This window comes from Eschscholzia californica, unplaced genomic scaffold (assembly GCF_041429995.1).
Source record: "Eschscholzia californica isolate CP2 unplaced genomic scaffold, dmEscCali1.0.p SCAF_1, whole genome shotgun sequence".
NCBI lineage: Eukaryota > Viridiplantae > Streptophyta > Magnoliopsida > Ranunculales > Papaveraceae > Eschscholzia > Eschscholzia californica.
The window spans coordinates 85,411,891-85,438,888 of NW_028238198.1; the positions used below are offsets into that span (position 1 = coordinate 85,411,891).

Below are 26,998 nucleotides of genomic sequence, written 5' to 3' on the forward strand. Positions count from 1 at the left end.
GGCCCCGTATCAGCCCCACCCGATTCCTACCCTTAAGAGGTATTGTGAGGTTGACATAGCCATTATATATGGTCGTGGTTATAGATGTTGCTCAAGTTCTTATTTTTTACCATCTATTGATGGTGGCCATGGTCATCCTTGATTAATAATAGTTATAGATGTTTTATGAATTTGTTTCCTAACCTCTATTAGTAGATGGCCTGGGCTGTGAATGGTTTTACTTTCTAGATGATACTGTCGAGGTAGTCAATTCAAAAGACACCTAAAAAAACATAACAATTATGAAAAACTTGTGAATCAAATAAAACCCTGAAATTATCAATTAAAGAGAAAAGATTAGAGAATATTTGAAAACTTACTTTGAGAATCCATCTGATCGACCACATATAAAAAAGCTTAGAGAAAAGATTACGAGGTCCATAAAAAAGCTTGACTCGAGAAGGCTAAGGAGAACAAAGAAGATGCACCACCTATAACAAATCAACTAAAACCCCAAAAAATGTATATCCCAATTTACGCCCTCTACTGGCTATATAGGGGGTAAAATTGATGAACTCACACTAACACAACCCGTCTCTCTTGATGTCAAAAGAATTGACAACAAGTTATAATTAGTCAAAAAAATGTAAATAACCCTTCATTTTTGTACACTCTATACTTGACTATCTAAGTGGTGTGAAAGAAATCAGGTCATGGAAATTGTTGTCAGACATCTGAATATGGCTTGCAAACATCTGAATATGGCTTCTCAATAACCACATGATCATTCTCAATAACCACATGATCAGTTTGCAAACATCTGAATATGGCTTGTAGGAAGCATTGTGCTATAAAAATCGGATGATTTTACGAAGCTATGAAATTGAACGCTTTATCTATATATAAATGTAAACTTTGGTCATTCGCATACTGGTGGGGCACTGGGGATTTCAATAACATTTCGAGATCTTATTCTAAGTGCACCCATTCATCCCACAAAGATTTTCAAAGTGCTTTTTGTTTTTCAGTCATGTTAAACAATGAAAAAAAACTGTTGACAGACAATAGGAAAAGATACAAAAAACACACAACCCTGAATGGTTAACAATATTTCTAAAACAAAAGTTCATTTTTGTTTAGGTTAATGGTTAATATCATTGCCAATGCTAACCACAAAAAGAAACCACAAAATATCATCCATCATCTCCTCCCAAGGCTGCCTGGCACCGTCATTATCACCAAGAGCTTCCTCAACTGTGATCCTATTGCACTTCCAAATGCCGAGAATTTTGTCAAGAGTTTAAAAATATCAGACCAATTATCGTACGTAAACAGATCCAACAACTCTTTTATCAGATCCTACAATTGCAAAAACTCGTATTAGTTAGTTTCTCTTTTCCAGAAACAATATTAGAATCCAACATTTAGTATACGACTCCATAACTAGTCCAATGTAAGAAAGACATTAAGATGTAAACAAACACCAAATCATTTCACATTATTCTTTCATCGGATTTCAATGTACTTCTTCCTTTTCTTCCAAATCTAGATTAATAAAATGTTAACGTTTCAAACAACCTTTTATACTATGGTTGCAAAAACTCATATCGTAGAGTTTCCCCTTATCAATAAGAATACTCGGACATAAGAAACTTATGGACTTTTTTCTACTTTGAAATTAGATAGCGGGGGAAAAAAAAACTAGTATTGTCTCTGGATAGCATCACGCTATCAATGTCCGACACCAAAAGCATTAAAAATCAATCACTATTAAACGAATCACAAGAACAAAAATAGATATTACCTTGTACTTCTCTCCACGGCACTTTGCAGTTGCGTCTTTCTTGCCGTAATACTTTTCGAAGTTGATCACTGCCCTCAGGATAATAAATTTCGTAAAAGTCCCCTTGGTACTGTCACCAAGCGTGGGTTTTTTTATTTTGAAAGGTTTGAATTAATATTAATAGAAAAAGGATTTCAATGAAGAAAAAAAAAAAAGCTTTACCAGTACATATTCTCCCACGTTCGTGCCATATGATCAAATGACTCATCCAATGTCCAAGGGTCTCCAAGTGTGGGATCATTCTTTATCTTATCAACAACACCTTTAATCTGTTCACATAACCAAAATTCAAATACAATAAGATGCGAGATGGACAGGAGAGTTGGAGTTGAGGTTTTACAATACCTTTTTTAATTTACGAAAACACGCTGTAATATTAGGATTAATGACTTTGTCAATGAATTCTCTGTAGGCATTTCTTTCAGCTAGGCATAGCTCACCAAATTCCTAAAGATCATACATATTACGACATCAAATTTACTCTCAAAGACACTAACATAAGTGGTTAACAAACAAGACATATTATAATATTATGTTACTACCTCCCAGAACTTGGCCTCCTTTTCTATCTCTTCTAATGCAGCAGTTTGATCCAATTGTACACCCAATTTGGTTTTTCCAAAACATAGATAGTAGTCATCCATATAGTTATCCAAATGAAACAAAGTTAGGTCTAGAATTTTTAAAAGAGAGTCATCAACCCCATCTTTCATCTTTTCTTCATTGTTCTTCATTTTCCAAAGAAACATATGCCCACTGGCTCTATCCCTATAATAAAAAAAAATACTGTGAATTTTTCCTTGATTTATCCCAAAGTTAGGGTTTTAAGTTTTATTTGAAACTCACAGAAATCAAGAATTATTAGTGAATCAAACTGAAAAATATACCTGGATTTCTCCAATTGAGGGAGAAAATTTCTGGTTAATTTGTCAAACTGTTCCTGGGTAATATCTTTTTTCTTTTCCTCCCATGTTTCTGCCTCCATGATTTCTCCCTCAGGCGTTTCCCCTTTTTCTTTCTTTCTAGGGTTTCTTTCTTCTACTATAATAAAAAAAAACGTCACTTGGCAGGTAAACAATGAAGCCGCAGTTCTTGGCTTTGTTGGTGCTCCTTTCACCTTGGCATCATATGTGGTTGAAGCAAGGAATGAAACTTCCCGAAATTTCACCGAAATTTCGCGAAACGTTTCCTAAAATGAGATTAGGTGCACGAAATAACACTTACAACTATTTCCTGCATAGTTTCCACCGACATGATCGAAATTTCTACCGAAGTTGTGGGAAATATCGAAATTTCCACCGACATGATGGAAATTTCGACCGACATAGTAGAAGTCTAGCAAAAAAACCGGAGAAACTAATACTAGAAACATATCCATTTCTTCGTCTTTTCATCTTCATTTCTCTTAGATCTTTCTTGATTTTTATGTTATGTTTTCCATGTTTTTTAAATCTATTTGAATGATTTACGCCTTGACTTAACTGCTTAAATTGATTTTATCTTAGTAATACCTCTAATATAACTGTGTAATTGACGATACCTTCTCAAACTAACATAGTTTGTTAATTATTATCAGTAAGAATGTTATCTTTTGGGTATTATAGCCAAAAAATTATTCAATTTACCCCCGGAAGTAACTGTGTAATTGTTAATACTCCCTCAAACTAATAGATAATGTTAAACATCATTTTTATGTTTCATTATGGTTTAATAATCTTGTTATACATAATTGCATCATATTTCTATCATTTCTGTAGATTTGTAAGATTTCCACACTGACCGAAACATTTCTACGAAACGTTTCCACTTTTAGACCGACCGAAATTTCCACCGAAACCGAAATTTCATTCGTTGAAGGTGGTTCATCAAAGCACTTCTCAAAAATAAAAAGACTAGTTTTTTCACAACCCAAGGTACATCGTGTGGTCACTACTCTTTTTTATTAGAATGCAAAATATAATGTACTATAATGTATGCAATTTAAGAATGCATCAGTCAGATCAGAACACAGGGTTTTCTTTGGATATTAAGGATCTCATTTGAAAAACCGACTTTTGATTGATAGTCAGTGTGATACTTAGAGATTAACCAACAAACTAGATTATATGCCAATGCGTGGTTTCACATTCTCAATTGACATTCATTTCTTTGTCTTATAGGTCCTACACGCACTCCTCCAAAAATTTACCGACTCTGTGGCTAATTACATCAAATACCAAGCTGATAATGGAGCACAAGCAGTTCAAATTTTCGACTCATGGGCTACAGAACTTAGTCCCGTGGACTTTGAGGAGTTCAGTCTACCTTATCTAAAGCAGATTGTAGATTCTGTAAAGAAAACCCATCCCAACCTACCTCTTATCTGATAGAATTAGAGAGAATAGATAATTCTTATTCCATTACTCATTGTTGATTACAACCAAAATATATATTGAGTCTTATTCCATTACTCATTGTTGATTCCATTACTCATTGTCTCGGCAGATCTAAAAATACTGGCAAGCAGTTCTATGAAGTTTGACAACGGACTGCCTTCAATATCCTTCAAATAGAATTAATTTTGAACTAGTAACTTGAGTTCATTGACGAAACACTTGTTATTTTCCTGCGAAAGCTTAATAGAGATGAAAGCTTGCGGATATGTTTGGTGTTTGTAAGATGAAACAAGGTGTTTCGAGGTTAACATTCTTCTAAAGAATTCTCACTTCAAAATCTTCTTGTAGTTGAAACATTGAGTCTATTTATTATGAACTTCAATTTTAGTAGAATTAAGCCTGTCAACCTCAAGTACATATGAAAGATAAGTTACTTTGTCTACGAGAGGGGAGCTTTCTAATTAACTTAACTGAGACAGTATGCAGTTTGGATAAAGTTGTTCGTTTTTGTGCCAAGAAACAGTAAGAGGTAATGTTGTAGCAATCTCACTATTCAAATTGAAATTCAAACTTAGTGATATACCTTTCAACAAAGAAAAACTTAATGTTATACAAAATAGTACCAAACATAATATATTAGAGAAGAGGGAAGATAGAAGTTAAATCGTCATTAAAAGCCGAAGCTAATCTCTTACATTTATTAGTCAACACACCCAATCAAGTATGAAAAAAATGCAATCAAACAAATTCCATACTTCATAGTTGACTATAAGTATTTAGAGGTCTCCAGTAACACAAAATTTTCATAAGTCAGCGGTCTTAAGACATAGTTAATATCATTGCCAATGCTAACCACAAAAAGAAACCACATGTAGCAAAGTAAAATAACATATATATTGTCTGTCCCCACAAAATATCATCCATCATCTCCCAATGCTGCCTGGCACCGTCATTACCACCAAGAGCTTCCTCAACTGTGATCCTATTAAACTTCCAAATGCCGAGAATTTTGTCAAGAGTTTAACAATATCAGACCAATTATCGTACGTAAACAGATCCAACAACTCTTTTATAAGATCCTACAATTGCAAAAAACTCGTATTAGTTAGTTTCTCTTTTCCAGAAACAATATTAGAATCCCACATTTCGTATACGACTCCATAACTAGTCCAATGTAAGAAAGACATTAAGATGTAAACAAACACCAAATCATTTCACATTATTCTTTCATCGGATTTCAATGTACTTCTTCCTTTTCTCCCAAATCTAGATTAAAAAAATGTTAACGTTTCAAACAACCTTTTATACTATGGTTGCAAAAACTCATATCGTAGAGTTTCCCCTTATCAATAAGAATACTCGGACATAAGAAACTTATGGACTTTTTTCTACTTTGAAATTAGATAGCGGGGAAAAAAAAACTAGTATTGTCTCTGGATAGCATCACGCTATCAATGTCCGACACCAAAAGCATTAAAAATCAATCACTATTAAACGAATCACAAGAACAAAAATAGATATTACCTCGTACTTCTCTCCACGGCACTTTGCAGTTGCGTCTTTCTTGCCGTAATACTTTTCGAAGTTGATCACAGCCCTCAGGATAATAAATTTCGTAAAAGTCCCCTCGGTACTGTCACCAAGCTTGGGTTTTTCTTATTTTGAAAGGTTTGAATTAATATTAAATAGAAAAAGGATTTCAATGAAGGAAAAAAAAAAAAGCTTTACCAGAACATATCCTCCCACGTTTGCGCCATATGATCAAATGATTCATCCAATGTCCAAGTGTCTCCAAGTGTGGGATCATTCTTTATCTTATCAACAACACCTTTAATCTGTTCACATAACCAAAATTCAAATACAATAAGATGCGAGATGGACAGGAGAGTTGGAGTTGAGGTTTTACAATACCTTTTTTAATTTACGAAAACACGCTGTAATATTAGGATTAATGACTTTGTCAATGAATTCTCTGTAGGCATTTCTTTCAGCTAGGCATAGCTCACCAAATTCCTAAAGATCATACATATTAAGACATCAAATTTACTCTCAAAGACACTAACATAAGTGGTTAACAAACAAGACATATTATAATATTATGTTACCACCTCCCAGAACTTGGCCTCCTTTTCTATCTCTTCTAATGCAGCAGTTTGATCCAATTGTACACCCAATTTGGATTTTCCAAAACATAGATAGTAGTCATCCATATAGTTATACAAATCAAACAAAGTTAGGTCTAGAATTTCTAAAAGAGAGTCATCAACCCCATCTTTCATCTTTTCTTCATTGTTCTTCTTCTTCCAAAGAAACATATGCCCACTGGCTCTATCCCTATAATAAAAATAAAATACTGTGAATTTTTCCTTGATTTATCCCAAAGTTAGGGTTTCATTATTTAAGTTTTATTTGAAACCTATAAGTCACAGAAATCAAGAAATATTAGTGAATCAAACTGAAAAATATACCTGGATTTCTCCAATTGAGGGAGAAAATTTCTGGTTAATTTGTCAAACTCTTCCTGGGTAATATCTTTTTTCTTTTTCTCCCATGTTTCTGCCTCCATGATTTCTCCCTCCCTCAGGCGTTTCCCCTTTTTCTTTCTTTCTAGGGTTTTTTTTGTTTTACTATAAGAGCGTTGTCCTCTTTGGTAATATTGAACTTGACTTTGGTAGTTATGTTAGTTATACTATTGAATCACTAGGTATGACCAAATCTCACCACCATCTCCATGTATGGAAATCTCATACATTATTTTAATTCTCACTTGAACCAATAGGCAAAATTGATGTATCAAAGTAATAGTTTAGTTGTGCTATAGGTTCATTCTTGTAAGAGCTTGAAATTAGGCTGTTATCGTGTTTATCAATGACATTCTAATGACTATTGTGATCGTAGTCAATTTTCAAAAAAAAAATAATTGGTTGACGCCTCTGTATTTATCTTGCAAGAGTCAAGTTTGGGTTACAAAAGCTCGGTGGTCTTATTTCAAAAAAAGAAACAATTGATGCATCTTGAGTTTTATCCAGAAGACTTGGACAGTTAGAAACTCGAACAACTAAAAAGGCACGCAGGTTTGGATGGGTTTTTCGACATCACTTTTTTGTCAAATTACCGCCTATAATCTTAACAGATATAAAATTTCATAGCGAGATCGACCCAACCCAATGAGAAAGTAAACCTGCAGTCATTTGCCCCGACCTGATGATTCCACCCTTAATTATGTTCATTAAACTTTTGATTTCTAAATCTAATCTTGGATTTTTTTCTTCCGGACATCTCAAATTCAAAACTAAAAAAGCATCTAGTAATCTTATTTCTTAAGTTCAATTGAAATTCTCATTATGAAGTAGCGAAAATAGAGACTCCATTCCTCAATTATTTTGTGTCTTCACCGCAAAACTCTAACTTGTTTTACTTAATTACGTGACATGAAAAGCTTTAGTTTCAACATGCAAAGCTTATCTAAAAAGCATACTCTCTGATTATGGACTAACTAAAACACATTAGACTTGTAGATCGGACAACACGAAAAGAAAAAAAACAAAAAACACCTGTTTAGCTGTTTATCAACTTTTCTATGATAAAAGTTCATTATCATTTTGGTTAATTGTTAATATTATCGTCGATGCTAATCACAAAAAAAAAAATCAAAAGTAGCGAGTAAAATAACATATATTAAGTATGTCTCGACAAAATATCATCCATCATCTACCAATGCTGCCGTCCCTCATCATCATCACCAAGACCATTCTTAAGTCTAATCCTATTAAACTTCCAAAGGCTGAGAAATCTCTCAAGAACTTAAAAATGTCAGACCACTTGTTGTTCGATAACAGATCCACCACCTCTTTTATCAGATCCTACAATTGCAAAAACTCGTATCATGAGTTTTCCTTATTAAAAAGAAACACTCAGATATACCTTCATACACAGGAAACTTATGGACCTTCTTCTACTTTGAAATTAGATAACGGGAAACACTAGTCTCCGACACCAAAACACTATTAAACGAAACTCAAGAACAAAAATAAATATTACCTCGTACTCTACAGTGTACTCTGCAGTTGCGGCACTTACATCTTCCTCGCCGAAACACCTTTCAAAATTGGTCAGATCCCTTAGGATATCAAATCTAGTCTTCATCACTTTGTCACTGTCATCAAGCGTGGGATTTTTTTTTTTGAAAGCGTTGAATTAATATTAATAGAAAAATGATTTACAAGTGATTAAATTGTTAAAAAAAAATATATTACCACCCTGATTCGTCCCAAAAAAGCGTAATATGATCATATATCCCATCCTTTGTCCAAGGGTCTCCAAGTGTGGGATCATTCTTTACCTTATCAATAACACCTTCAATCTGTTCATATAACCAAAATTCAGCAAGAAGAAAATGCAAACACAATAAGACCAAAGTTAGAGTTGAGGTTTTACAATACCTTTTTTAATTTGCGAAAACGCCCTTCAATTTTAGGATAAATGGTTGTGCGAATGTATTCCTCGTAGGCATTTCTTTCCGCTGTGCATAGATCACCAAATCCCTAAAAGAACATGACACCATATTACGACATCAAATTTAATTTCACTGGCTCTTTCCCTATAAGGATAATGAAATTAAATTGTGAATTCCTTGATTTATCCAAAGTTAGGGTTTGATGAATAAAGGTTTAAACTTTAATTGAAACCTATGAAAAAAGTACTCCTCTCGAAACCCTAGTATCTCTCTATCTAAGTTTCTTAAACAAACGGGTTCAGATCTAGTTGTTTTTCTCCGGCGAAGGGTCCTCCCTTCGTCGGAACCATTTTATGATTTCTGTTTTGCATCTCTCTCCTCTCTCTCTCTCTTTTACAGTTAAACCGTTTGTGGTGGTACGATTCGATCACGACAAGATCTGGTAGTGGTGGAGCGGATCGGATCTGCTGGTTCCTCTCTGGCTTTAGTCGTGGTGGTGGTGATGTGTTTGGGTTGTATGGCGAGATCTAGTGGTGCTTGGTGATGGTGGTGTGGTGGTGGTGGGGTTCAGTGGTGGTGGGGTTCAGTGGTGGTGATTTGTGATGATGATGGTATGATGGTGGTGATGGAGAAGTGGTGGTGGGATGTTGATGATGAAGCGACTGGATATCTGTGGTGTTTGTGGTGGTGTTTTGTAATGGTGGTGTGGTGGTGAAGTGGATACTGTGGTGGTGTTTAGTGATAGTGGTGGTGGCAAAAAGGGCGGTGGTTTAGGGTGGTGGGGATGGTGGTTTGGTGTGTTTGTGGTGGCGGCGTGGATTCTCGCAGTGTCGGCGGTTTTTCTATGGTGACGGCGGTCTTTCCAGTGACGCTGGCGGTTTCTGGTGACGGAGGCAGTTTTTCGGTGGTGAAAGCGGTTTTTCTATGGTTCTTTTAGTATTAGTACTGTTATTTTGACCTTTAGAGTCTTTTAATTCGTGATCTTTAGGATCGTTTTATCTTTCTTCTTTCTTTTTCGTCAGAGTCTTGTCAATTTCTCTCACCTCATGAGGTATTTTACATTCGAAGTTCTAAAAAATTACTTATGTAACACTCATGTCGCTAAACCGAGAGGAATAATCAATTATCCATGTAAATTAGTGATTTAATCACTTATCAAATGAAATATGGTTTCAATGGTTTCAAAAAAAAATTGAAACCTATAAGTCACAGTAGACAGTAATTACGAATTAGTGGTAAAAAAAAGATAATGGAAACAGATGTATGAACAATATAAATTATAAAACTGAAACTTATGAATCAAAATAAACAAAGCATCTATAAAAACGTTCATTTAATATAATGACCAATTGATCACTTTCATGTGATTATCCCCTTATATCCCAGTAATTGATTTATATCAAATGCAGTATATAAAGTCTAAAAATATCATCTTCTAATGTTGTTGGCCTGCTTCATCATCATCATCACCGAGACTTCCCAGTATTACACTTGATCCTAGACCTCTTTCAACACTGATCCTATTACACTTCCAAAGGCCGAGAAATGATTCAAGAGATGAGCAATATCAGACCAATCATTGTTCGACAACAGATCCACCAAATCTTTAATCAGATCCTACAATGGCAAGAACTCATATCAGTTTCTCCTTATCAAAATCAATACTCAGATATAACTTCATACACCAGACACTTATGGGCCTTCTACTTTAAAAGATAACAGGAAACACTAGTATTTTCTCCGGATAGCATCTCTCTATCAATTTCCGACACCAAAGCACTACAAATCACTAATAAAATTTAATGAAACTCACGAATAAAAATAGACATTACCTCGTACTTCTCTCCATTATACTTTGCACTTGCGTCTTCCTCGTCGTACCATTCTTCAAAATTGATCAGATCCCTTTGGATTTGAAATCTCATCGTCCCCTCATCACTGTCACCAAGCGTGGGATCATTCTTTACCTTATCAATAACACCTTCAATCTGTTCATAGATCCGAAATTCAGCTAGAAGAAAAGGGCAGTACAATAAGACGTAGATGGACTAAAGTTAGAGTTGAGACTTTACAATACCTGATGTAATTTACAAAAATACGCATTAGTTTTAGGAAAAATAACATTGTCAACGATTTCCTTGTAGGCGTCTGTTTCAGCGGTGCATAGATCACCAAATTCCTAAAAACAGGACACTCATATTACGACATCAAATTTCCTTCCAAAAGCAAGGGCGCCGCTGCCTTGCCATGTACATTTTCACACATAAAAGATGTACACAAATTCTCTTAAATGGAAAAAAATGATACCACCACATTTTAAACATGGAACATAAAGACGATTACCTGCCAGAGCTTAATCTCGTTTGCTATTTCTTCTTTAGTAGTTTGATCCAATTGTACATAACCACGACAGTAAGTAGCATTCTTATCGACAAAACCACGACAGTAAGCAGAAAGATAGTTATCCACATCTTCCAAAGTTAGGTTTAGAAAATCAAAGAGAGTAGGATCAATCCTATCTCTCTTCTTTTCTTCATAGTTCTTCATCTTCCAAACATACATATAATCACCGACTATTTCCCTATAAGAAAATTTTGTTAAATCCTTGATTTATCCAAGCTAGGGTTTAATTAATAAAGATTTAAGTCACTGTAGGCAGCAATCAAGAATTAGTGTTATAGAATTAAGAGATGAGATCCATACCTGGATCTCTTCAATTTAGGGAGAAAATTTATGGTTAATTTGTCAAACTCTTCCTGGGTAATGTCTTCTTTCTTTGTTTTTATCGAGCTTTCTGCCTCCATGATTTCTAGCACAACCTTTATTTCTTGCGAGGGGTCTCCTACTCTTTATTAAGGCAGCCACACAAACAAAATTTTCACATTAATGATGTTTTGCCCGACACTTCTCCGGCCCCGCTGATGTGCAGGGCATAGATTTGGAGAGAGAAAACTTAAAACTTTCAATATGTTGAAATACTCCTAAAATATTTTGTCTGTGAAACAGATGTCTTGAAATGTCTCCAAGACATTTTGTCTCTTAATCAAATGTCCATGAAGACATTTTGTCTGGAACAAATGTTTTGAAATGTCCATAAAAACATTTTGTCTACAGATAAATGTCTTGAAATGTTCACGGAACATTTTGTCTCTGAACGTCTCCCAATGTCCTAATCCACCCACCCCCCACCCCCCACCCACCCCCCCCCCCCCCTCCCCCCATAGGATTTTTAGAGTTTTTACTTGAAAACTCTCTCCAATGCAACATTTAATTTAGATCTCTAAGATGACGTGTCGAGGGTGGAGTAGAGATATCTCAAGAGGACACTCTACCTCTAATTGTCTAACTCATCAATATTTGATTTCAACCAATATATTTCGAGTCTTCTATATTTTTTAAATAATTTCTTTACAAAAATAATTACGACACATAAGTAAATAAAATAAGTTTAGAGTTTTGCATTGAAGACACAAAAGAGTTGAAGATTTCTATTTCCGCCACATAGGAGTGAGAATCTAATGGAACTTGACACGTAAGAAAAATAGAGATTTTTTTAAGTTTTACATTTGAGTTGCTCTCAGACTAACTGAAACTCGAAAAGGCAGCGGGATAAGATGAGTTTTCGGCATCAATTTTCTTTATAAATTACCCGCCCGTTATCTTAATGGACATAAAATTTCATAACCCGACCGAACCCAACCCAGTGAGGAAGTAAACCCATGGTCAATCACCTCGATTCTGACCCTTAATTGTGACGTAGTAACTTTCACCTCCTGATCCTCTTTCAAAATCATAACAAAATCAAACCTTAATAACAGTTAGTATAATACCAAGTAAGAAATATTATTATATTTTCTTGCTAGGAGATCTTTCACTTCATTGTTATGGAAACCATATAAGAGGATACCAGATTGTGTCTGTTTTCAGACGAAATCAAAGCTCCGATAAAAGAGCTCCTCCCCTTCGCTTTAGAAAAAGAGTTTTCGGGTACACATTTTTTGTAAGGGTCTGACTATATAGAAAGCCACAATTATATGATTTGTTTTTTATTATGTATAATAAAGAAATTTTGGGCTTATGGTCCAAAAACCTACCCTTAAACACACATTTAATCCACTCTAAAGTTAAAATGATTTTATAAACCAAAATATATAAAAAAAGTGGATATCTAGTCCATTTCTATCAATCTCGAGAGAAAACACAAATCCCTAAAATTTTTATTAAATCATAATCCCTAAACTAACCTTATATATAATCAAACACTCATTTTCCATCAAATACCTAAATATATTGTTTCCATTTTTTCTCCCAATTTCTCTCTCCGGTCACGATTTTAATAACAGTAAACATTATCTTCATTCATCTTCAAAACGGAAACTAATTTATTGATCTTCCTAAAACTGAAACTATATTCAATCTCGTTTTTCATAAAAGAAGCTTGAGATCTCATTCTAATCTAATACACCAGCTGCAATTTCCATTTCTATTTCTTCAGTTTGTACTCTTATATACGATAAAAAGTTGCATCTCATCTTAAGGTAATAAGCTAAACCTTTCTATTAACTGTTTTTCATCATCATCTTTAAAGATATTTTTCGATTTTCATTAAAAATAGTTTTCATCTCTGTATCATCTTTTCAAAAATTCATCCTTATTCATTATTTTTCTATCTCTAAGATCTTCATTACCGGTTTATGATCTTAATGTTTAATCTTTGTTTACTAATTCATTATATTCGATTATGTTATGTTTGTATCCAATTATCATTTCATTTTTCATTAGATTTAAGTTAACGTTGTTGATTTTCTGATTTTTTTTTTCTTATCAGATCTCTGTATCCGTACTATTTATGAACCAGATATTATTCCGCACTGTTTTTCATAACAAAATGTACACTATCTGTAATTTATAATAAATTTTGCATACTTTCCAGTACATGACTCAAATATCTTCCGTACAAAGTTTTTATAACAGAATGCAAACAATGTGTATTGTGTGAACAATTATATGCACTTTAACACTAACATCAAAAACATTGTGTAATTGTTCTAACACTATATATAATTTATGACAAATTACGCATATTGCTTTCACAAACATGGGCCATGTTATTCAGACTAAAGATCTGATAGTCTCCAAAACCTGATGAAGTTTGACAAACATTATACATAATTTACGAAACTATACATGTCGTTTATAGTACATTATATGTATTGTTGATTAATGTATTTGTATTTCTGTGTGCAGATTTGATTTTACAGATGAAATTTCCTACAGAATAATCAAATCTAAGTAAGACTACGAAACTAAAATCTTATGGTTGGAATAAAATATATACTGAAACTGATCAGTTGTTTCCTGGTGGTGCAAAACCATTTTGATATGTTCTTCGACAATATAGTATAAACACAGGGCATGATTTCAAATTCATCAAAAATGATTCAATTTCTATCAGAGAAGATTTGGTTCGTTTGTTGAATGACTCGTATAGTTGACAAGATACTACAGTGTACCTGTGTAAAAAACATTAAATTCTGGTGTAATATGAAATATTGGATAAATTACGTTGTATACATAACAAATGATGGTTTCCTCGTAATAAATAACACATAATTTACAAACTTGTTTCATAATTTGTATTTGATGTGTGGTTATGTATGAGTAAAAACGAAAACAAATGATGTTGTAATGTTCGTAAATTGTACATAATGTATAAACATGTTTCATAATATGTAAAGGATATTTGGTTATGTATAGATAAAAACGAAAATTAATGAGAGAAAGTGATATATACATTATGTATATTACCGACCAAAATCACGCTAAATTGATCACCGAAAAATATATTCTTTCCAAATCTGAAAGTTGAGTGAGAGAAAATGATATGTACGTTTTGTATATTAACCCCCAAAATAACGTTAAATTTATCACCGAAAAATATATTCTTTCCAAATCTGAAAGTTGAGTGAGAGAAAGTGATGTGTACGTTTTGTATATTAACCCTCAAATCACGCTAAATTGATCCCAGAAAATACTCTTTCCAAATCTGAAAGTTAAGTGAGAGAAAATTGATTAGAATCGAAAAAAATTACATGGTAAGAGAGAGAAAATTGATTTGAAAATATCCGTTATTTCCTATTTAATCCTCCCAATCACGCAAATTGATTTCGTTTCCAAAACAAATTCGATGAGAGAGAAAATCGATGATTTCGTTTCGTTTTTAAAACAAAAAATCACGGTACAAAATGTCGTTTAAAATTTCGTCTGGCCCCACGTAAAAAAATCACGGGAATTCAGTTTGGGACAGGGACGGTATATTGTTTAATATAGTAAGAGTTTTTGGTCTAAAGTGCAAAGTGACTAAAAACCTATTTTTTGGGAAGATTTGACCCTAAACCATTTTTCAACATTATTTGAGCTTTATACCCAAAGGCCCTATAATAAATATGTTAAAAATACTAATAAAGAATGAGAGATACTTAACAATAAAATCATTTATATTAACTTAGAGGTATGATCATTGTTTTTAAATAAGATAATTTATATTAATTTAGAAGGTATGTAATTTAACTAACTCTTTCCCTCTCACTCTCTCTTAAACCGTTCTCTCTGTAAAATTAAGGTGACCAATACGTAGACAATTATTTTTTTATATGGACAACTATTTTCGGGCCCGGTGCGAGTCGACTTAGTTGACTTTGATTTAATAAGGGGACAAGTCCATAAAGTCTTAAATACTAACAATTACTAACTTGTGGACCATTAACAAAATTATAGTTCAAAATTGAAAACCTAAGTTGTCTTCCTCTTCATCATCTTCTTCTTATTCCTTTTTCTTAGGCTTATTCTTATTCTTTTACTGCTAGTAAAAGTAAACTATAGTTTCTACTATTTCCTTTTGTTTTTTTATCAAACCCGAGATGAATGAAGAAGATAAAACTCATCAATCTCCACTTCCCTTGTTTTTTAGTAAACTATAGTTTCTACCACTTCTCTTTGTTTTTTTAGTGAACTATAGCTTCTACTACTTCCCTTTGTTTTTTATCAAACCCTATATGGCTTTAATCAAACCCTACATTGACGAGGTAAAACTCTAACTTTTTTAATTTTATTTTGTATTTTTGTTTGGGTAGTTTGAAAGAATACAAAACGATTTCAAGGCAAAAATTTGAAGTGAAGAATAAATTTCCATAATTTCGTGAGAAATCCACGAGAATATGCTAGATATTCGTGGCAAGTTTCGTTCTGTCTTGCCAAATTTTCATGGGAAATTTACGAAATTGGAAAGTCAGATTTTTTTTTTACAAAAAGTCAGAAGTTAAGATCTCTCATGTTTTTTCGATTTTCCACGAAGCACGAGCAACTCTACTTGTTTGTAAAAAAAATTAGGATTTTGAAAATTTTGATTTCTAGGTTTTAAAAGTTTAACGGGTTTTAGGATTGTTAGATCTTATCTTTCTGGTGAGGAATATCCTTCAACAATTCCCTTGCCTTTGTTTGATGTCATAATCTTCACCAAAAAAATTCTCTCTCTAGAATTTTGGGTTGATGATGAAGATGAAGTAGTAGAAGAAGACCAAACTTACTTAGAGTTTATGGAGAAAAGAGGGAGGTGTTAAAATAATACATCTAATTCTAAAAGGACTTAAGTGAAAATAATAAAGAGTTGTCCCCTTAGAAACTGGTGTCCATATAACAAAATTAATTATTTTGGTTGTCCACATAAGATAGTTATCCATATAAAAAAAACGGTTGTCCACGTATTGGCCACCAAAATTAATAAACATTTCTCTCTTTCTCTCCTAAACCGTCCTCAGATCTACGTCTCTTTCCTCCGGCAAAGGGTCCTCCCTTCGTCGGAACCCTTCTATGTTTCCTGTTGCAGTTTGCTTTCCATCAATAAATAGTTTCTAGGGTTGTTTTCCATCACAGATTGAGTTTCTAAGGATTGTTTTCTGGACTCACCACACATCGATTCTTTCAATTTATTAAAGGATTCGAAAAATTTAGTAACAGATTGATAGAGTGAGAGAGGAAGAAAAGAAGAGAGATTTAGGATTTCTAGGGTTCAAACATGAATTGAAACAACAACATTTGGCTGATTGAAGCTTCTTGAATCTTTGGATCTATCGAATAACAAGCCTAAAAAGAAGGACTCAAAGACTTGTTCGGCAATGATGGTGGTGGTTGGCCTAGTTGATCTTGGCTTTGGTAGTTGTGCCAGTTATACGGCTGAATCACAGGGTATAACCAAATCTCACCACCATCTCCATGTACGGAAATCTCATACATTATTTTAATTCTCACTTTAACTAATAGGCAAAAGGGAGATTTTAAAAGGCCTCCCCGTTTTTGTTAAAAGGCCTCCCCATGATTTCGTTGACTTAGTAAAAAACCTTTGACTTAGCTTGGTTAAAGGGCCCCCCTCTTTGAATGGGTGAAAAAAACCTCCTTTAAAGGTGTATTTCACCCACATCATTTGACCACGCCACATCATCATCTTCTCCGGTAGGTCGCCGGCCGGCCAAACTTCCGGCCGGCGACCTTCAAATTTTTTTTTTTTTTTATTCTCTCTCTCTCTCTCCAAAAAAAAATATAATTTTTTTTTTTTTTTTTTAACTCTCTCTCTCTAGAGATCTAGAGAGAGAGAGAGAGCAGACCAAAGGGTCTGCGAACAGACCCTTTGAAGGTCTGTTCGCAGACCCCATTAGAGGTCTGCGAACAGACCCTTTGGTCTGCTCTCTCTCTCTCTAGATCTCTAGAGAGAGAGAGAGAGTTAAAAAAAAAAATATATTTTTTTTTTGGAGAGAGAGGGAGAAGAGAGAGAATAAAAAAAAAAAAAAAAATTTGAAGGTCGCCGGCCGGAAGTTTGGCCGGCCGGCGACCTACCGGAGAAGATGATGATGTGGCGTGGTCAACATCTCTGGTCTTGGGTTAAGTTTGACCTAACGGCGTTAACTTTGCCGTTAGGTCAAATATTGATGAAGGAGGTGCTCTTTTGTAGAGGGGGCCCTATAACCAAATGGGTTATAATGAGGGGCGCTTTTAGCGGGGAGGCCTTTTAACAAAAACGGGGGGGGCCTTTTAAAATTTCCCTAGGCAAAATTGTATCAACGTCATTGTTTAGTTGTGTTATAGCCTCGTTCTTGTAAGAGCTTGAAATTATCATGCTTATCATATGTATGATGCATCAATGTCATTGTAATGACTATCGGATCTTAGTCAATTTTCAAAAAGAAAATACTCAAAATTGATTGTTACGTCTGTATTTATCTTGCAAGTGTCTAGTTTGGGTTCCACAAACTTGGTTCATCTTATTTCAAAAAAAAAAACTTGGTGCATCTTGAGTTTTGTCCAGAAGACTTGCGCTGTTTGAAACTGGAACAACTCAAAAGGCATGTGAGTTTGGATGGATTTTTCGACATCAACTTTTTGTTAAATTACCTGCCTATAATCTTAACTGATACTATAAAATTTTATAGCGCGGTCAACCCAACCCCATGAAAAAGTAAACCTGCAGTCATTTGCCCTGACCTGATTCCCGCCCTTAATTATGGCATAGTAGCTTTCTACCTCTTTTGGGTCGGTAATATGTAGATGGCTTAGTAGCTTTCTACATCCTCTGGGCCGGTAATATGTAGGGGATTGTCGATATATTTCTCGTTCGGTTCATTAAACTTTTAAGTTCTAAATCTGATCTTTGATTTCTTCTTTCGGACATCTCAAATGCAACACAAAAAAGAACATCTATTAATCTTACATGTTAAGTTCTAATTGAGATTCTCATTATTAAATAGCGAAAACAGAGATCCTCCTTCCTCAATTATTCTGTACACAAAACTCTAACTTGTTTTACTTAATTGCGTGGCATGCAAAGCTTATCTAAGAAGCATACTCTCTGGTTATGGACTAACTAAAACCCATTAGACTTGTAGACCAGACAACACTAAAAGAAAAAAAAAACGAACACTGCAATTTGTTCGAGGCACACGCTGGACAATTCAAAAAAAAACACTGCCTGTTTACCAATTTTTCTATAATAAAAATTCATTATCATTTTGGTTAATTTTTAAATCATCGTCCATGCTAACCACAAAAAAAAACATCAAATGTAGCAAGTAAAATAACATATATTAAGTATATGTCTCCACAAAATATCATCTATCATCTTCCAATGTTGCCCTGCTTCATCATCATCACCAAGACCATTCTCAATTCTGATCCTATTAAACTTCCAAATGTTGAGAAATCTCTCAAGAACTTGGAAATATCAGACCAATTATTGTACGACAACAGATCCACCACCTCTTTTATCAGATCCTACAATTGCGAAAACCTCATTTCATGAGTTTCTCCTCATTAAAAAGAAATACTCAGATATAACTTCACACACAGGAAACTTATGGACCTTATTTTACTTTGAAATTAGATAAGGGGAAACACTAGTATTGTCTCCGGACAGCATCTTGCTATCAATCTCCGACACCATAATCACTAAAAATCAATCACTATTAAACAAAACTCAAGAACAAAAATAGATATTACCTCGTACTTCTCTACAGTGTACTCTGCAGTTGCGGCACTTACGTCTTCCTCACCGTAATACCTTTCAAAATTGATCAGATCCCTTAGGATATCAAATCTGGTCTTCATCCCCTCGTCACTGTCATCAAGTGTGGGATTTTTTTTTTTTTTTGAAAGTTTTGAATTAATATTAATAGATAAATGATTTACAAGTGTTTAAATTGTTAAAAATAAATAAATAAAAAATATTTATATTACCACCCTGATTCGTCCCAAAAAAGCGTAAGATGATCATATATCTCATCCTTTGTCCAAGGGTCTCCAAGTGTGGGATCATTCTTCACCTTATCAATAACACCTTCAATCTGTTCATATTACCAAAATTCAGCAAGAAGAAAATGCCAATACAATAAGACCTAGATGGACTAAAGTTAGAGTTCAGGTTTTCCAGTACCTTTTTTAATTTACGAAAACACGCTTCAGTTTTAGGATAAATAGTTGTGTGAATGTATTCCTCGTAGGCATTTCTTTCAGCTGTGAATAGATCACCAAATCCCTAAAGAAAAACAGGACGCCACGACATCAAATTTACTCTTAATTATAGACTGTTTCTTCACCTAGCTTTTTACAATAGTAGTATAGTATAAAGACTTAAGTGCTTAACAAACGAGACATCTTATGTTGCAGAAAACAAACTGAATGGACCAAATTATAATTCGTAAAATGATTACCTCCCAGAACTTAATCTCACTTTCTATTTCTTTTTTAGCAGAACCACGATCCGATCGTACAGAACCACGAGAATAGGCATCACAATAGTTATACAAATCAAACAAAGTTAGGTCTAGAAATTTTATAAGAGAGCCATCAATCCCATCTCTCTTCTTTTCTTCATAGTTCTTCATCTTCCAGGGAGATATAATTTCAGTGGCTCTTTCCCTATAAGAAAAATAAATTGTGAATTACTCAATTTATCCAAAGTTAGGGTTTGATGAATAAAGATTTAAGCTTCAATTGAAACCTATTTAGTCACAGTAGACAGTAATCAAGAATTAGTGGGGAAAAAAAAGAAAGATTATGGAGACAGATCTATAAAACTGAAACTTATGAATCAAAATAAAGAAAACATCTATAAAATGGAAACCAACCCCTTATAATTGATCAAACTGAAACCTTGTATTATCATCACCACAGAAGAGATCTATACCTGGATTTCTTCAATTTAAGGAGAAAAATTCTGGTTAATTTGTCAAACTCTTCCTGGGCAGTTTCTTCTTGCTTTTTCTCACACAGACTGTCTTTTTCTGCCTCCACGATTTTTCTTTTTTCTGAGCTTTCTGCCTCCATGCTTTCTGATGAAATTGAAGAAGACCTTGTGACAGCAAGAATTAGGAGTGAGGGAGTGAGAGTGGGAGAATATGAAATGGGTATTTATAAGAATTCTTGATGTTGACACTATGATGAGGAGGGTCGGCCCGGCCCGGCCCTACATAAACAAAGGTCTTCATCACACAAGAATCATCAAGGTCACCAGCCACGACCAACTTTTTTTTTTTTTTTTTTTGACCACGACCAACTTTGAAAATCTAAATCAACTGATTAGGAAAAGAATAAAACTAAAATACATTAAATCAAACAACAACTCATTTGAATAGGAAAGAAAAATAACAACTCTTCTCAATAAAACAGAATATCCTACCATGGATAGAAAACAGCATTCAAATTAATGTCATTTTGGCTCGTGAAAATGAAATTGAGAAATTTTATTGTCAAATGTCCCCACTGTCACGAATAATGTTTTCTCGGAGAATACTCTTTCTCGTTTTTTAAGTGCTATTTTCATGAATAACCTCAGTATTAAGTATGGTGTTCTTTTCTTAATGTGTTTTTTCTCACTTAAAGTATAACTCAACAATTTTAGGGTGACGTGAGAAAATATTTGATGTAAAAACTATTTTTTCGGGTGGAAAACAAAACCTAATGTTTCTTATCGACTTTCAATTCTTTGTGTTCACAAAGGCATGAAAAAATATTAGGGGAATGCCCTTCGGAGTTTAAACCGGTTACAAGAATCAAATCAGTTATTTCTAGGATTATATATACATACATTATTTTGATTTCATTTAAGTTTATGTCATTTAGATCATTAGATGGAAGGTGCACTAATTCTTCTTCTCAACTTTTGGATTGATTGGATTTATAGGATTGGTAGGATTTATAGGAGTTTTGACAAAAGGGTTTTAGATGGAAGATGCCTCACCTTGTTTGGTAGGCATTATTGGGCAGACTCTAAAACAGGGCATTATTTTGCTTGGATAATTCTGCTAGGACTTTTTTTTTTTTGGAAAAATGAAACTTTGCGACTTCATGTGCCCCGTCTACAAGGAATTTATTCAATCAATTACTGGTATATAAGGGAATAATCACATGAAAGTGATCAATTGATCATTATAAAACAAAGTCAAAGAATCCCTGGTGTCAATTAGAGTTGAGTTTTTGCATTGGAAATGCAATATAATAGTTGGTATTTACCAATTTTTACCAATTGATCACTTTCATGTGATTATCCCCTTATATCCCAGTAATTGATTGATATAGACTAACTAAAACCCATTAAACTTGTAGATCCGATAATACCAAAGGAAAAAGAAAAAAAACATCCCACTGAATATTTACCGATTTTTCTAAAAAAAAAGAAGTTCATTATCATTTTGGTTAATTGTTAATATCACTGCCGAATGCTTATGCACGACGAATGAAAATCAAATGTAACATCTAAAGTTTAAAAAAATATCATCTTCCAAGTTGTTGGCCTGCTATTTTAACAAAAAAAAATATTGTTGGCCTGCTTCATCATCACCATCGCCAAGAATTCCCAATATTACACTTGATCCAAGACCTCTCTCAACACTGATCCTATTACACTTCCAAAGGTCGAGAAATGATTCAAGAGATGAGCAATATCAGACCAAGAATTGTTCGTCAACAGGTCCACCAACTCTTTAATCACATCCTACAATTGCAAAAACTCATATAAGTTTCTCCTTATCAAAAACAATACTCACATGTTTCAACATAAAAAAACAATACTCACATATAACTTCATCCAATGGACACTTATGGACCTTCTACTTTAAAAGATACCGGGAAACACTAGTACTATCTTCCGATAGCATCTCTCAATCAATCTCCGACACCAAAAGCACTAAAAATAACTATTAATTTAACGAAGTTCAAGAGCAAAAATAAACATTACCTCGTACTTCTCTCCATTATACTTTGCAATTGCCGCACTTACGTCTTCCTCGTCCTCCATCACCACAACCACACCATCGCACACCATCCCACCCAGCATCTTCATCTTATCCAACCACCACCACGGATATGGGCAGTTTGAGGATCAACCCAATGGTGTTCAAGCATCTTCATTCACAAGCGTACCAGATAAGTCGAAGGGAATGGGTGATGATAACCTAATTGGTGTTGCTTTACCTGGTTTGAAAACCCTAGCCAAACAAACAGAAGGTTCAACTATTGCAGATGAGCATGCAAGGGAGAAGATCACTCTAGGGTAATGCTGGAGATTGTAGCAGTAGGGATGAAGAGGGAGTATCAAAGACCAAGAAGATACAATAACGAACAAGCCTGCTGCAACAGATGTAGATGTTAATAAAATTAAGGAAGAGACACGACAATTTGAATTTGGTGAGGGCGTGGGCGATTCCATGAGTAAGACCCGGACATCGTCTGGTGGATCTCATGATCTTTCACAACTTTTATCTCAACCATCTGCAACTCCAGCAACCTTGTCCAATGTTGTCTGGTCGAGAATCATCAGTTGGGCCTGGTGTCATGACTATGTTTTGGAGATGCACATGGTGTGACGTGTGTTAGGATGGCAAACGTGAACATATAGGTTGGAGGGTCAAAGACGAGGTCGGAAGGGTCAGAAGCTTTCTTATGCCATGCACGAAAGGTGTCCGGTGCATTCAAGTCTGGAAAAAAGACGTGAGCGACATTTATACGAACAAGTATGCGTGGTTGAAAGATTGATATTTCCTTGTGGAAATAGGCAAAACAATAACTTTACTACTATAGAAGAGGGGTGGTCTCCCTTCCTCATATGCAACCCAACATATGCCAAGACCTCGTGGATGGGACGCTAACCCTTCTTAGCAAGTGTGCACAAAAGTGAGCATCTCTGTGGCGCAACCCACTGAGCCAACCTAACATATGTCAAAGAAACATATTGCATGGGTTCCCTTATCATAGGAGATGACTTGGGGCAGTATCTGGAGAAAGCTTACTATCGGTTCTTTTGGGATAGTGGCAACATGTTTCTCGTGCCGACTCGGGTCGTGCTTCATGTTAGCTTCTACCATTAGGGATATTGGTTATTCAAGGGGTTAGACCTTGATGTGTTGTGTTGGGCATACGAGAGCTAAGGTACCTTATGGCTCGACGGATGCTCATATGCTCAATATCCAGATGGAAGCTAAGATGTGTATATGTCGGATGCTTGAGACTAGATGGCAAGATCTACACATGTGGCTTACTGTGCTTGACACTGTTATTGGTATCCTTTGTGATGGGCGAGAGTCTATGACTCGAGGAAGCATTAAACGGGACGACACGAGCGGAGCTCGCATGTTGGGACACAATGGTGTCATACCGCACTATTGGCAAGGCCAAGATAACTAGAAGGTCAGCAGTACTCCGAGATGTCAGGGACTATGTACTAGGCAGGAGTGCATAACGTCACACGGTTCGTTATGATTTCATATTCTGCTTTACAACCCGAGTGTTTACAACGTATTATGTTGGGTTGACCAAACAATCTGTGACACTAAGCCTATACCTGAAGTTTTTTTTTTCACAATACAATATCGTCCCTCCAGGTTGCAACTTCCTTACCCCCTCCACGGAGGTATACCTCAAGATTCGATTAGAACTCTCAATAGTTGATAACAACCAGAGAATGTTTAACCATGTCAATGTGGCACCTGATATAGGTCTTCCGGGTGGTTGTATCCCAACTCAACCATCTCATCAACTTGGTGTCTCATTGGAGTCTATTAGGCTTCCAGATGGTGGTGTTTCGCTCAAACCACCAGGTGTGACAGTTATATCTACAAATTCACAACCGCAAGTTGCTCAAGTGGCATCCTCTCAGCCGATTCACCCTAGTGCACTAAAAGAATTTGTTTATGTCGAAGCTGGAAAGCCTACTGCTCATACTCCAACAGTTGTAGTCCCTGGGCAGGTGTGTAGTATATTTTTTGTATATTTGTGGTTCGGATCATTACACTTCAAATCTACCTTTTCTTTTCTTTTTATAAGTTCCTCGAGTAGTGACTGTCCTATTGTGCTATAAAACTGGCCATCTGTAGCAGAAACAACTTTCAGATACTTTATCCTATTTTAATGAAGCTTTTCTTGCATTGGTCAAGGACCATTCTCGTAGAACTGATATCAAAGTTCAAGCTATACTTTGTGCTAAAATAAGATAGCAGTCACATTACTCCTTGTTACCGTGTCGGGCTTAACCAACCCGGGTTGGGGAAACCCCCGGATCGGGCCTCAACCCGGAGTGGCTATAGAAGGCCCAGCCGGGGACTGTAAACTGGCCCAGGTTTGACCAGGCCGGCCCGCAGGCCTCACTAACGGTCCGGGTCGGGGCAGTCCGGGTCAAACAGACCGTTTTATATATTTTTTTTTAGTTGTTAAGTTTTTAATTTTCTGATTTTATCGGTTCGAAAACTATACTCGAGTTTTTAATTTAATTAAATACTGGTAGCTTAACTGTAATATTCTAGTTATTTTTATTAATTATATTACTTAAATTGATCAAAATTTTAAAAAAATTAATAGAAGATATCCTTAGTTTCATAACTTAGAAACTAAATTTAATTAATTACGACTATAAACTTATTAGTTACCGGGTACAGATAAATTTGGCTATAAACTACAAAATAAATAGATGTTATAGTTAAAAGAAGGATATTTGTTGTGATCGAAAAATTTATAATCGTAATTAAGTAATTAATAATAGTAATTAAGTAAGTTTATCATCTTTCCAGATAAAAAATAATCGAGTATAGTTTTTAAACCGATCAAAATATAAAATTGATGATGCACAAAATGTCCAGACGTTGACTAACGTCTGAAGAGTCAAGATCAGACCTGAAGTCTACTGGATCAACCCGGCTTAAGGTAGCAAGACAGTTGAGCCCCTGATGGTCCACCCTTATTCCCCTAATTGGGAGGTCGTCCAGAAGAAACTAGCCCTGCAAAACACCCTTGGCATGAATAGATCAGCCCGGGGTCTTCAAAGGAGTATGGGGGGTCCACACAGGTTCGGTCAATGTCTTACGCCCAGAATTGGGGAGGCAGCAACGCCAAGCGACCTAAATTTGGGGGGTTAATAAGGTTTCCCTCCATCGTTCAATATGTCAGAGAAAGAATATTTTTTCTTTTCTCTTTTTTTCCTCCCCATATTACCCTTACACGGTAAATTGAGCCTGAATCCCTCCTTTTTCAGTTTGCATTAAATAAGGGTCCCATCATGGAAAGAAAATCTGATATGTTCCTCCTCTTTCTCTCTATACAAGATCTTTTCTTTATCCTCAATATACCCTCTCATGGTTGAATCGCTTTCATGGCTGTTATGGTTCAAATGTTTTTAAATGGTAAAGAAATACATGAGAGGGTAACACTAACTTTTTTTTTCGTATATACCTCTTATGTTCTTCAAAGACTTATGTTTATTTTAATGGTGAAGAAATCAGATCTGGGGTTACTGATTTTGTTAGGGTTTGATTTCTTGAACAAATTTGGTGAAAGTTTATTGGTAAAGAAATTTAATGGTAAAGAAAACAGATCTGGGGTTATTGATTTTGTTAGGGTTTGATTCTTCAAGATGTTGAAACTGTTACTTTGAATCTCGCTGTGCTCATCTCGAACTGTGGGGTGAAACCTGCAAGAAACTGAGAAAGTTATTTGACGCTCAAGACAGTCAGATTGCCCTTTGAGTTACATAATTGAATTTTGATTTATCAGAATTCAGGAATTATACCTTGTTTATCGTTAAGCGTGGGGCTTAGCTTATGATCGTGGTGTAAGCATTGTTGTGCCTTTTTCGATGCAAGTTCATTACCTTTTAAAAGGGCTTCTTATTGCATAGAAACTATTATTAAATAGTTTCCTACTTGTGACATATTAGGATTCCTCTTTGGAATTTTCTCGTATATTTGATATAAATAAGTTTCCTTATTCATGGATATTTGGCATTTAGGATTGATCGTATTTCTTATCGTGTTTATCTTTTAGGAAAAAAATTCTCTCCATGAAACTCTTGTATCCCAAGTTCAATAAATACTTAAGATCCTTACCGACTGAGATCTTTGACTAGAATTCGTGATTAAGTCGATCAAGCATCAGGACGGGGGATTCCCGGATCACTTCCCCTTGTTGATTTTTTTTCGTAAGATGTGGTTGAAAGTAATGGGTGATTCCCGGATCACTCCTTGTTCTTCTTTGATTTCAAATTCGAAAGTTAAATAACAAGGCAAACTTTGGGGACTTTTCGATTTTCACTTTTCCAGGTTGTTCTTGTCTTTTTTGGGTGGCTCAATCATGTCTCTTCTTTTCTCCATGCAGATGGGGAACAAAGTTGATTTAGTAAATCAGGGAGGTTTGCTCTTATTTACTTTCAGTGATCCTTCCAAGAGTTTGCATTTTCTTCTGTAATAGATGTAGATCGGGACGGGGGATGTGCTATCTTGAGCTGTAATTTCTTTTATAATAGATCTGGATGAGGAT

The 26,998-nt window shown here is 35.0% G+C and overlaps 4 protein-coding genes across 6 annotated transcripts; all 4 read right to left on the reverse strand.

Annotated features, from left to right (window-relative positions):
* Positions 1–1,054: 1,054 nt before the first annotated feature.
* Positions 1,055–2,956, reverse strand: LOC147570424 (uncharacterized). Its single transcript, XM_086656986.1, has 6 exons — positions 2,710–2,956; positions 2,365–2,590; positions 2,168–2,269; positions 1,985–2,091; positions 1,784–1,892; positions 1,055–1,338 (listed from the first exon to the last, which is right to left on the reverse strand). The coding sequence occupies exons 1-6, from the start codon at positions 2,805–2,807 to the stop codon at positions 1,180–1,182; spliced, it is 801 nt and encodes a 266-aa protein (XP_086513112.1). The 5' UTR covers positions 2,808–2,956; the 3' UTR covers positions 1,055–1,179.
* Positions 2,957–4,847: 1,891 nt separating this feature from the next.
* LOC147570425 (uncharacterized) lies at positions 4,848–6,811 on the reverse strand. 2 transcript variants are annotated; one of them, XR_015231422.1, is made up of 7 exons: positions 6,666–6,811; positions 6,306–6,531; positions 6,109–6,210; positions 5,926–6,032; positions 5,722–5,830; positions 5,024–5,276; positions 4,848–4,963 (listed from the first exon to the last, which is right to left on the reverse strand). XR_015231422.1 is itself a non-coding variant. In XM_086656988.1 (6 exons), exons 1-6 carry the CDS (start codon positions 6,761–6,763, stop codon positions 5,121–5,123), a joined length of 798 nt encoding a protein of 265 aa, XP_086513114.1. In that variant the 5' UTR covers positions 6,764–6,801; the 3' UTR covers positions 4,848–5,120. The 2 variants fall into 2 exon arrangements, 1 of the variants encoding a protein (XP_086513114.1); XM_086656988.1 differs by having other exon boundaries at positions 4,848–5,276; positions 6,666–6,801.
* Positions 6,812–9,913: 3,102 nt separating this feature from the next.
* LOC147570426 (uncharacterized) lies at positions 9,914–11,634 on the reverse strand. Of its 2 annotated transcripts, XM_086656989.1 has the most exons (5): positions 11,357–11,634; positions 10,997–11,234; positions 10,731–10,832; positions 10,486–10,641; positions 9,914–10,270 (listed from the first exon to the last, which is right to left on the reverse strand). In XM_086656989.1, exons 1-5 carry the CDS (start codon positions 11,455–11,457, stop codon positions 10,151–10,153), a joined length of 717 nt encoding a protein of 238 aa, XP_086513115.1. In that variant the 5' UTR covers positions 11,458–11,634; the 3' UTR covers positions 9,914–10,150. The 2 variants fall into 2 exon arrangements, with proteins under 2 accessions (XP_086513115.1, XP_086513116.1); XM_086656990.1 differs by lacking the exon at positions 10,731–10,832 and having other exon boundaries at positions 11,357–11,553.
* Positions 11,635–18,682: 7,048 nt separating this feature from the next.
* Positions 18,683–20,606, reverse strand: LOC147570427 (uncharacterized). The gene is made up of 6 exons (XM_086656987.1): positions 20,385–20,606; positions 19,909–20,116; positions 19,632–19,733; positions 19,436–19,542; positions 19,199–19,316; positions 18,683–18,973 (listed from the first exon to the last, which is right to left on the reverse strand). Exons 1-6 carry the CDS (start codon positions 20,522–20,524, stop codon positions 18,818–18,820), a joined length of 831 nt encoding a protein of 276 aa, XP_086513113.1. The 5' UTR covers positions 20,525–20,606; the 3' UTR covers positions 18,683–18,817.
* Positions 20,607–26,998: the final 6,392 nt, after the last annotated feature.